This window comes from Agelaius tricolor, unplaced genomic scaffold (assembly GCF_023055355.1).
Source record: "Agelaius tricolor isolate 1412-34295 unplaced genomic scaffold, bAgeTri1.0.p SCAF_1, whole genome shotgun sequence".
NCBI lineage: Eukaryota > Metazoa > Chordata > Aves > Passeriformes > Icteridae > Agelaius > Agelaius tricolor.
The window spans coordinates 58730417-58742646 of record NW_027269261.1 but is presented as its reverse complement, the minus strand read 5'-3'; the positions used below and the strand labels follow the sequence as shown (position 1 = coordinate 58742646).

General features: G+C 42.8%; 1 protein-coding gene across 2 annotated transcripts in view; it reads right to left on the bottom strand.

The window, feature by feature from the left end:
- Positions 1-11984, bottom strand: part of SLC2A12 (solute carrier family 2 member 12) — a 38082-nt gene extending 26098 nt beyond the window's left edge. The window contains exon 1 of one of the 2 annotated variants that reach the window (XM_071436312.1): positions 11854-11984. Coding sequence is in view for 1 of the 2 variants with exons in the window: in XM_071436305.1 (XP_071292406.1) it covers positions 4865-4979 (115 nt within the window). In the remaining variant the exon portion in view is untranslated. Of the gene's footprint in view, positions 1-4864; positions 5169-11853 lie in introns of those variants that run through there. The other variant, XM_071436305.1, reaches the window with a different exon arrangement.
- Positions 11985-12230: the final 246 nt, after the last annotated feature.

The following is a 12230-nucleotide window of genomic DNA, read 5'->3' as shown; positions in this document are numbered from 1 at the left end:
TTTAAAATGGCTAGTGATTGAAAACCAATGACTTTAAGTCATAGGTCATCCCAATGGTTAATTGCTTTCACTGTAAGCTATCTGTAAATTATTTCTAGACCTAATTTCTGCAACTTCGGCTTCCAGCCATCAGATCCCATTTTCCATGTCCCCACACTTAACTGTGTTCACTGAGTACAAACCTATAGCCTGCCATTGGGTCATCTCCTTTTTAGACTGCTTACCCTGTGAGGCTTTACAAGTTCACCAAATTCTTAAGTATTCAAACCTCTGTTCTCTGAACTTTTTCAGACCACCAACTTCTTCAGTAAATTGTGATCTGGACCCAGTGTTCCTGCAGTGATTACACAGTGCCAAATTGACATAATTTTTCCAGTCCTGGTGAACACTTCCCTCTCGGCTTGTCCAACGATTCTCACAGAAACATACAGAAGTTTATCTTCTGGTTATCATTCAGGAAAACCTACTTCTTTTCAGACCGGATTCTTTCCAAGGCACTGCCTGGTCTTTAAATATGGCCTGCCTTGTTTTATGCTAATGAGGAATGCAAATCACTTTACATTTGTCTGTATTAGGGTTCAACTTACCTAACTGTGAAATATCTACATCATCTCTAGATTTCTCTTGTATACACTTGAGAAAAATAGGCACTTCTAGACATCTGAATTAGAGCGGATGCCTACTTCTCTCCATTGCCTATAAAAGGAAACTGTGTGGCTTGCTCAGATGCAGATGTCTAAAGTTAGCAGAAAGGAACCCCAGACAGCACATTCACTTGCAGTCAGCAGACCAAAGCATCCAAATTGCATTCAGCCAGTGACATGTCCCATTTATTTAACACCCATCACCTTTATCACCTGTTAAATAATCTGTTATTATTTTCTTCCAAAAAACTAAGAATAGTAAGTAACAGAGGGGCAAAAACTGAATTTAAGGCTCTCCAGCCGAAACACAGCAGCATGGACAGTGTACTCTGTTGATACTTTGAAGTCTGTGTCCTGCATAGTTCTTAATTCTTAAAATGTTGGGAGTGTCATTTTTGTATGGTTTCAGTTTCTGAATGAGAGTGTCATGTCAAATATCTTGATAAAGTCCACCACCAGCACTGTTCTTTACAATCCAAACTGTGCTCACATCAACCTGTGGTCCTTAGATCAGAGAAATTGAGATGGTTATTTATTTTTCGTCTGAGAGTCTGTCCAACTTAGATGTAGAGCTTGGACACCTGGGAATTGATAGGGAAGCATTCAAGCCCATATATTTACTGCTTCTCCAAGTAGAGCAACTTGATCAATGTCTTCATGTTTATTTTTTTTTTGTTTTTACTGGGTCAGCTGGTATCCTTCTTCATGTGTCCAGTGACACATACTCACAGTTGTACAGAAATAGTGGAGGGCTGTAACTAGAGCACCCCCGAATGAGAAGCAGATCTCAACGTGTTGCAGAGGGAGACACATTGTCCTCTTGCATTAGCAGCAACAAAGTCAGTAGTTAACCTGGTGTCTCTTGTCCCTCACAGGCACTATTCCACCGAAAAACATTGTTATATCACCATGAGCTTTTGTTTTAACTGGTGTACCCGAAACTTGCCTGCTCACCACTGCCTGCTGAGTTAAACCTTGAAATCTCTGCTCAGTTTCCCTTCATGACCTTCCTCTAGGCAAAATTCCCTCTGACTTCAGCATATGTTTTGCTTTAACATTTCCAGATAAAAAATGTTGCAGTAGTTGTACTCACAATCCTTTTAAGTGCCACTTTGAATGATGCTGCTGGCAGTTCTTAGGCATTCATTTTTTTTACAAAAAGCTTCTTTATATATTTATACATATATTTCTCTTATTTTTATGAGATGCCAACAGAGCATATGGCAGTGTGAAGCCCAGGGGAATAAAATATTTTAATGATAGCTACCAGACAATTTTCTCCTTCTGTCTGCCACTAACACCATGGCTAATGAGTGTGTGGCTGGTATGTGACAAGTGATTGGAAAGTCTATTCTCTAGTTTCCCGTGTAAACAAAGTGGTTTCTCATAACTGTTGTTCAAGTCAAAAAGCAGCCCAACTTGGCAAACAAACCTATCTTTAAGAACATTTGTTGGAAGTGTTTATGCTTGGTTCCTGAAAAGGAGACCAATTGCAGTTGTAGTACAGCAGCACACTGTACCGACCATGAGGCTGGACGGGGCCAAGTACAAAGGGTGTGCCCCTTTACTCACTTTCAAGCACATATTTGGGAAAATACATTCATTCCAAAGGCACAGTGTTTGGTCTGTGCATGTATCTTATGGGCATTATGGATAAATGATTAGGGAAGATCCGCAAGCAGGCTGATTTGGGAAACAGCACTCTTCACCTGCCTAATGGGAGGGAGAGATATGGGAAAGGAGCCCTTTCCCGCTCAGTTTGGCAGTACCAAGCTCCATGTTAGTCAGACTCTGAGATTTCTGTGATGTAGTTTTCTTTGCTTTCTCCCAAGAGATCATTCAGGGTGCATATAGAAAACTACAGGGCGGGGGGGGGGGGGGGGGGGGCGGTTAGGGAGAATACTTTATGTAACCTGTGCAAATATATCTATTTGGATAGGAGGAGACTATACAATCTCTTCCACCATGGTACTTTCTTCTGTTTACTTTGATTCAATCTGAGATGAGAAATATCTCGGTTAGAAGGGAAGGAAAGTATTTTCCTGTCAGGAAAGTTCTTGAAATCCTTGCAATTTCTTTGATCTATTTAGACCTTTGGAAAGTGAATTCAAGTTCTGTCAACCATTGGTAAATAAGCACAGGTTAGAAAACCCTAATGAGTTGAATGCATTGCCTAGATATAAATCCACAGCACGGAGTATCTTTTTTTTTCAATAGAATGATATCTACTTTTATCTACAATAAATTTTAAAACTACAGCATCATTTGAAAATAAGCTGTCTCTAATAACAGATTTGTTTTCCACCTGAGCGCTGTCTGACATACAAAATTTCAAGGGATATAGTATTTAAATTTCCCAAATTGTATTCAACAGTATTTTGCTGAAGTGTATAATATGAGGATCTTTTTTTTTTGGATAAATGTTTGATGGCATGTATTGGGAATTGCTGCATAATTAAATCATGGTTTTGCTTCTCATAAAAAGTAATTTTCCCATTTTCATGTTATCAGGATCTTTGCTGTGCTGCCACAGTCACTTTCTCTATCTCATCCAGTTGTTGGGTATAAAGAGATATATATTACTCTGTTGCTCTATTCTAACACCTGAGATTTCTTTAGATCCAGTAGCTGCTCAGTAGGTGCATTTCTCCTATTACCTAGAATACATCTGACCCACCAAAAATAATGTCAGGGCCATGTGGGATCACAATCATTTGACAAATGGGAATCCTCCCACCCAAGTGTGAAAGGCAAACCCAAAACAAATACTTTGTAAATTGAACTAAAAGAGAAGGTCGAAACAAATGTTCCACTAATCTAAACTCCTCCAGTGGTGGGAAGCACTGAATACTTTGTACAGTATAAGCCATAATGTACTTTGTAAACAATATTGAAATTTCATGAACAAAAGCTCCCTGACAATGATGGAAAGACAGGGAATGCAGATCCCAGACAGACCCACCATGGCCATGTCCTCTCTTACTGCTCTGCTATGTAATTTCATTATGTCAACAGGCAGCCTATCCCCTCACTACATGAAATGGCATTTGGGTTTTGTTTTGTTTGTTTCTAGTAAGAATCAACAAGTTCTTTTAATTTCTAACTATGTAATTACATATTCCTCAGGTTACTGCTTTAATTTTTGAGGGTAAGGATAGATATGCAACTTGCACATACTCTTCTAACCTTAACCCATGTGCTGCAGAAATTTTGCTGTTTATCGCTATCCTTTAACCATCTGCACTGCTCTCCTCAGTCCCAAAGGCAATGTTAAATGTCTGCCCATCTACTGACTTTCTGTTCTTGGCTAACCTCTGATTCCAGTATCAGGAGACATCGCTTGACGGATCACTATTACACTCCAACAAAGCATTTGTGCCTATGGTTCCTGAATATTCCTGCGTTAATCAGTTCATTCAGCTCAAAGTGAACAAAATCTCCTTGGGACATTGTCATTTCTGGCTTATGACCATGCTGTCCTGTTTGGGTACAGCTTATAATAGGGCATAATAAGCCTTGTGGCTGAGAAATATCATGATTGTGGGGCATTATCCCCTTCATCTTATCATCTGGGAAAGTGTTTGAAAATGCAAAACCACACTGCAACTGAGAAAAACTGGCTGGGTAGGACAGCAAAGACGAAGAGCTATGAAATGCAGTTTCTGCACTTAAAACTTATTGCAGAAGAAATGTTACAGCTAATTTTTGAGGGTGTCAGCACAGAAACCTTGTTTCTTCCTGAAATGCTAGGGAAGTAAAAACAGGAGGGAGACCCTGTCCCCCCACCCTGAACTGTTCCCCTGCATGGACAGGTGCAGTGCTTGCCTGGACTCCCTCCACTCACTCTGGTGAAAGGGCTGAACTGCCCCCGAGTGTGCAAGGACCAGATCACTGTTGTTAGAGGGCAGCAGGTTCTCCTATCTTTCAGATGGCTGATGGTCATAAAGGAAAATGATTTACACAACAGACAGCACCTACACGAGCAGTAGGACCAAGGCCTTTTAGGGAAAGTATCACACATTCAAAATTCATTCAAAATTCATTCAAAATTCATTCAAAATTCAAGCTGGCAGTCCCCGTCCTTGCTCACATGTTCCCCTCTTGCACGTTTAGAAACTGAGAAGGCACGTCCCGGGCGTCCCTGTGCTTTGTGGGGCCGAGCATTCGCGATGCGGGCAGCTGCAGCTGCCACAGCTGGCTCTCAGCTCCTGCCTCCTTACCTGCTGCAGCCGGGAGCCGGCAGCGGCTGCAGCCCCGGCCGCGCTCCTCATCCTGCCCTGCTCCCATCGCCTGGCTCTGCTGGCTGAGGTCCTCCGTGCTCTGCCCAGGTGCCATCGGTGCCCCTTCGCACCTTGGGCGGGAGCACTTCACAGCGCCGCGCTCCTTCCCCGGCCGGCCAGGAAAGGGCAGCTTGTTTTCCTCATGGCAACAAGTTCCCGAAGCTGGCTGAAACCAAATGCAAACCACAAAGTGGCTCGTGAACAACTTTGTTGCTATTTCAGAAGGCTTTGCCCTTTGCAGTGACACAGGCTGTTGCTATTCTGGGGAGCCTATTGCAGGCGAGGGGAGGGCCGTCTGTCGGAAGTATTGCTTTTGCCTTTTAACAAATAGTTGGGACATCAGACATCTATCCATGCACAGCTCCATGCGCATTCCTTACCCATTCACTTACAGGGCCTCTCTTTTTTTTCCTCTCTTTTCCTCCTCTCCCTGTGTTCATACGCACAGGTTTTTAGCAGAGAAGGCACACTGAAGGGGAGGGTTTGAAGTGTTTGCTCTGTCAGCTAAAGTTAAGGCACGGAGCACACACACACGGCATTGCTGCATTCTTGTAACTTCTGAGCAAATTATAGTGAGAAGTAGTGGAAAGGAAAACAACCATGACAGCTCTTTGCAGCCAGTGATAGTATGAACCAGGACTTTACATGGCAAAGATGCACGTGGTATTTTACAAGCAAATGCAGGGCAAGCCACCCTTCTTTCCATGACCATTATTTGTAGAAAAACTGAGACTGTCTCAGCTATATTGAGTCAAAGACTTGATTTTTGATCACTGCTGGGAGCCACTCCATCCTTACTTGCTTCTGTGGCAGCAGTGGCCAGGGGCTGGATGGCAGCAGGAGGGAAAGTTTGTGCATGGGTGCAGGTGAGCTGCCTATAGAGGCTGCCTGTCCCGCTCTCTCCCAGTCCTGGGAGAGCCTCCAAGTGCTCTCAGCAGACCCACTGCCTCCATCAGGCAAGTTGTCCAAGTTACCCCCAGTGGGAATCACTGTTGTATAATCTGGCAGTGCTGCAGGCTTCTTGTTTGTTTTCAACAAGCTCTCTGATTGCTTTCTTGCTTGTTTGTTTTTGTTGTAATACATTAATGCCTGCAGATAGCATGGGAGGGAAAGGGAGACGTAGAAACTCAGTAGCTTTGCAGTATTTCCAGACAGAATTCCTAAACATTTTTTTCCTTATGTAGAGCAGGCATAATAAGCCCTTTATCGATGTTTGCTTAACAAGAAAAACGTGACAAAAGACATTTTAACTGCTCCATCTGACAGCTGCCTCACTGTCAGCTTCAGAAACTGGACAGCCAGGGATGCCATGGGGACATTGCTTCCATTAGGGAGTTTGGGCTTTGGCAGTGCCTTTTACGTGTATCTACAGAGTCAGCCTAACCCTGCTCTCACGTGTTACATACTTTCCTTGTAAAATGTCCACCTGTCAGTCCTTACAGGACGCTGCTGGTGCTGTTAGCAATTTCTTAACACATCCAAAGAGGTGTTGTTTCTTCATGGTTTATGTGCAAAAAGTAATGTTAACTTTTAAAGAAATTATTTGCAAGTTTTGGAAAAAAAAGAGAGGCTGTTTAGGCTGGGGAAGGAGAGGAAATGTTTTCATAGATCAAACTCAGCTGTGATAAGATTCCTCTGTGATAATGTGGTGTGTAATCGACCTCCTCTAACAGCCCACACCTCATATAACCCACAGCTCAGGTCAGTGCAAGCTCTCTGGAAACTCAGCTGACTCCGTAAGTGCCCAGCTGTTCCCACATCCCAAGTGCCTTCACATGTAATGGTCCTGGAGGTGTCAGAGAATGCCAGAGGTGCCTGTGGCAACTTGACAGGGAGGAAAGAAGAGATGTAACGCAACTGTTCAAAAACCCCTAAACTAAATACCATCCTCCGACTAAAAATGTTGATTATACACAGCTACTGGCACATACAGACTTTAGGAGGATTTAAAAACTTGTCAGGAACTGCACCTTCCCCTGAACAAGAAGCATATTACCCCCAGGAATAAGTAATAAAAACACTGCATTACATTGACTTCTCAAATCTTAGGATGAATAGATTTTACGAAATGAATGTTAAGTGAATACAATAGTGAATTTCTTTTTTTGTTTAATAGGAACAAAAAGGTATTTTAGACAAAAACAGTAGGACTTTTTTAACTATGTTTGCACCTGGAGTTCAGTCCCCTCAAAAGCCAGAGCCTACAATTATCTTAAATATTTATCTCCTTGTTTACTAAGAAATCCAATCAAATAATCCATTTTTCCTTTCTAGTTCTGCCTTTATATTATGGTACTTATGCCAGCTGCAACACAGCAATGGTTTAGCTTTGCCCCCTGGGGTAATCTCAGAAGGTATGTACCTAGCTTGCACGGAGGGTAAAGCAGCCAGTAGACACAGTACAAACCATAATGACCAGAGAAAATATGAAGGAACACATGCTTATTCGAAGGGCTTGTGTTTGGGCTGCCCAAAGGACAGTGCACCCTTGCCATGCTGAGCTGTGGGTGCTGCTGAAGTGCCAGGAAGGTCCCTGGGCTTTGACCTGCTCCCTCAGGTATACCCTATGCCTGTAAAAATTGTATCAGTGTAATATGGTCTTTGGAAAAAAATGTTCCCAGTAAGTGGAAATAGGAAATATTTTAACCTGAGATCTACTGTTTGTATGGTGTTTTTATGAGGGATGGGCTGCAGTGTCATCAGTTTCAACTGATAATGAAAAGCCACAGCTCAGCCAGTGTGAGGATGTCTTATCACAACTGTGGCAAAAATCTGAGGCATTGATGTTACTGGTGTTTACTGGTGCTAACTGGGAACCCAGAAAATGAAGGAACTGTAAAAAAGCTGATTGCAACCAATGAAAGCAAACAGAGAGAGAAAACAAACAGCCTGTGCTGGTTCTGCAGTCAAGCCAGTTGTAGAGGGACAGTGTGAAATGCAGTGATTGAAGCCCTTGCTGGTGGCCACAGGATCCTGGTCCCACAACCCCCTCTGCTTCCCACCAGAAATAAACAGTCAAGCAAGCAAGAAAAACTCTGGTGCAACAGACATGACTGGGATAAGGAGAAAGAAAAAGAAGTGTGCTTTGATGCTTTTCAGTTCTCCATTGTTTTCCTGTTACTGCCTTGCCTGTGCACAATGCTCCAAACAATGGCTTGGCTGGGCTCTGTGCCAGGAGCAAGGTGTCCCTTGGATCAGGGCCAGGAGCCTGCCAGGGTGGCAGGCTAGGACAGAACTGCACCTGCTCTGCCCCTCTCATGGCTACCCAGGAAGGGAACCAGAGAGCAGGGAGAAATGCTGCCAGAAGGCAGCCCATCCAAAATGCTGAGATGGGCAACAGATGAATGATGCTCTGCAGAGTAGGAGCCCTGGCTTCACAGCTGTGCTGTGGGGGCAGAAGGTCACAGCCTTCAGGAGTGGGAAACAAGAGTGGGAAAGATTTAAAAGCCCAAAGCAGGAGAGGGTCAGGAGGCAGGCAAGGGGTATGAGTGCAACACTCTCATAAGATTCCCCTGTTGGTTTTATCCACACGCAGTTGGCAAGAAATCACCTTTTCTGCCATCTTCTCGGTTCCTTGCTTTCAAAATCAGCCAAACACTTTAGTACTAGAAACATGATTAGGCTAGAAAAAGAAGATAAGATAGTCACATTCAATTACTGAATAATCTGTCTAGAAAATGTGAGGCTGATGTGGGGATTTCTTCTAAAATCTCTGGTCGTGGTTTGTATTTGTATTTCTGGTGATCTAATAACTCAAATTTGGGACTGTGGAAAGACAGGGAAGCTGGTGATAAGCCAATAGAAATTAATTAAGAGTTGAAGAGTTTTCTGAATCAGTTTTCATAGACCACTTTTATCAGAGTTGGGGTAAAGAAGGTTATTTATTTCTCTGTAGATTTCATGAGTCTTAAAAAGAAGGTAGTGGAAGTCTCCCAATTAATTTATTTTAAAATGTAGAAACAAAGCTTTTCAGCAAACTATGGAGAGCATGTTCTTGACATATCAGCTTAAGTTACTTTGGCTTCATCTTTGATTATTGAGATTTGTTCTCAGAATAAATAGTTTACCATTTGCAGAACATGTTCATGAGATAGCTGGCTTGGAACAGCAGGAGGAAGGCTGGGAAGATGAAAGAATGGAAATGACATGGAGAGGAGACAAGGAAGAAATGGAGAAAAACCAAAAGAAAACCATACTCCTTATTAAAAAAAAAAAAAAAAAAAAAAAGAGTAGCAATCTAGAAAAGCATGAGTAGCCTTTCCCATTAGTGTTGACGCATTGATACCCATACACAAAGAGGAAAATATGCCAAAATTCCAGTTACTGAGCAATGAGAGCTGGATTACAAAAACCGAGAGCTGCTCGGTTCACTTCAAGAGAGTGAAATGATCCATCCTTCAGGAACTTTGAATATAAAGATAATTGTCATTACTGTTGCACAGCAAAATAATTACAATTCATCAGTCAGTTTTGCAAAGATGCTTTTTATAAATGTAAGGTATATTTCATAAACACAGTGTTTAGGCTATGCCATTTGTGTGATTTTGCAACTGAATAAAGTACAGACACATCAATAAATGGATAATACTGGATAATAATGGATAGTAAGTAAATAAATAATATAGTCTGATGTCATATAGAAAATTCATGACAACTGAGAACACAAGTTTTTTTCACTCTAAGTCCTGTGTTTTCTTACTAAGCCATACTCTTTCTGTTATGTTCTTACTCACACTCAGAGGCAATGATTTATACCAATATATTTTTATCTGGCTTTAAAAAACTCAATCATAGACATAGTCCAGAGCTCATCACACTCCATGACTCCCTCCAGAGTCCCACTGACTCATGGCACAAATATTTAATCTTTTGGTCTTCTGTTAGTACTTCTTTAGAAGTACAGTGTGGCCTTGGTCAGCAACTCTGAGAGTTATGTTTTGGCAGAAACTTGAAATCAAACTGAAGGTAAGACTGGAAAATACAATACAAATAGAATTGAGATGAGAAAACAAAATAAAATATAAATTTTAGCTCAGGTTTTCACATTCATGGCTGTGTAGCCTTTCCAACAAGTAAAAAGAAAGATCTTTTCGCTTCTGAGTAATCCAAAGGGGCCACTTGTATTTTCTTGCTGAATAACATGTCCACTGTTTGTCATGACACACTGCTCTTTCCTGTTTGCTTCAAATATTTTATATTTACCTTTTCTTTTTTAACAAATAATAGAAATAGCAGCCCTCACATTGGAAAGAAAATTGTCCATCTGAAATAAAATTGGGAGGCAGTGCACATTCCCAGTGCAAGGACTGAGCCCAAAGAAGCCAGTTAGTAATGTCACCCACAGCTTGAAATCAGGTGGCTTCTAGAAATTTCCAAAAAGGTGCCAAAATTTGAACCCGTTAAGATCATTGTACAGTGGAAAGGGGAGTTTGTTCTTTACTCTTGTGATGAATTGTTAAAAATGTGTAAGCTGAAATTCCCTTTGCCTGTTCCGGCTAAGGAAAGAGGTTTACATTGCTAAGAAAAGTTTGAGTTGCTGAACTGTATTTTTTTTTGTTGCTGGGAAACATTTTCTCCCACATGGAATATGTCAGTCACACAGGAAATGCAGTCATTTTCATGGTTTTAATTATTTCCACTGACAATGTGTTTTGTTTTCTCCTGAAAATCTTATTGTTGCAAAAATAAACAACTAAATGTCATTAATGCTTCCCCTTCTTGCTGGTTTTTGACCACAGCTGGCAATCTGAAAGCAGTTTTACATGCATTCATTAAAACCAAATGTCTGGGTAAAGCTTTCCAAAGTCCATCCAAATTTTCAAGTCATTGCAGGCAAGCAGGAAATGAAGCCAGCCTCCAAAGCACAGGTCAGTTTGTGTTCAACCCAGCAGTCCCGAAGAAATGAGCAGTGGGCACTCCCACAATGCAATAAATGCTTCAGGCCACCTGTTCCCCAGAACCTCTGTCACCTGAGTCCATTAACAGGTAGCAAAGGCAGTCTTCAGTGGACACTGTGCATCTGGGGTGTCTCAAATTTATTTTGAGATTACCATTCCCCTTCAGAGCTGGAGATACTGAAAGCTCAGTAGGTGGAGTGACAGATCTATTAGAACCCAGGACAATACAGGAGAGGCTCTTTGGAAAATCTGGAGGGTTTCTGCCCCAGAATCCTTTCCTCTGCACACACCAAAATCCCATCTTTTGAAATACAGGCAGGAGAAATGCTATGCTGGCCACACTTTGACAGGAAGGGGACAGATTCCTTTCTCCACTGTATGTCCTGGAGGCACAGGTAGGCACTTTGCTGGCAGAGAGAGGCCTGGCAGAAAACAGCTTATTTGCTTCCCACTTCAATGACACTTCCTCCTGATCACCGTGAGAAGGGAGTGGATGCCCTTGAGGCACCAGGTCTCTGGCCCCTCACACCATGTTGTGCAGCTCCTGGAGGCAGGCTGTGCCTGTGTCTGTCTGGTTCTCCAACATAGATCAGTTGGGTGGGCAACCACGGGAGCCCGGGGAACCTCATCAGGAAAGAAACCCTCAGTTGGGGTGTGGCCTCAGAGAGGATCCCTGACACACATCCACACATCCTCCAAAAACACTTGGTGGGGATTGCAGCCTGCTGCAATTCAGGCGCTGGCATTTGCTCTTCTGACATTTTTTATTTTGTTTTTTTTTTAAAGGCCAAGATACATATCACCCTGGCAAAGCTGGTTTTGTGAAGCAAACCCTGTCTTGTAGTTTTCTGTTTAGTTTAGCAGCATGATTTGTATTGAAGGAGCTCCCTGAGCAGCTGAGAACTGCAGCCTGCAGGGCCTGCTGCTGCCTCCCTCCATGCCCCTGGTAAAGGCAGGCAGCCTCACAAGAAGGCAGCTGCCACTTGTCACCAAGGTCCCTGACATCCCAACATGGCTGCTTGGCTGACTTACTTCTGTGCAAGAGACTTCAGCATCAGGGCTTGGGTCTCTCTGAAGACTACAGAAGTCCTGGTGCACTCATTTGCCTCCTACACAGCAGGGGCTGCCAGCCTATGAGCGACTCCACTCAGCAGACACCCTCCTCCCTCCCTTCTCATTCAGATTCAGACTCTGTGCTGCTCAGCTTGGCTTAAACCTCTCTCTTGCAGACTAATCACTGAGGCATTAGTTGTTTAAATTCACACTGATGAAATAGGTGCTGGCAAAGCCCAGGGGACTTTCAGTGGTACAGCATGTGCTGTGCTGGGCACTCGCAGTGTCCTGAAGAGCACTGCACTGCCTCTGAGCAGGAATGCCCCAAGGAAAGAATGTCTGACATTGGGTTCACA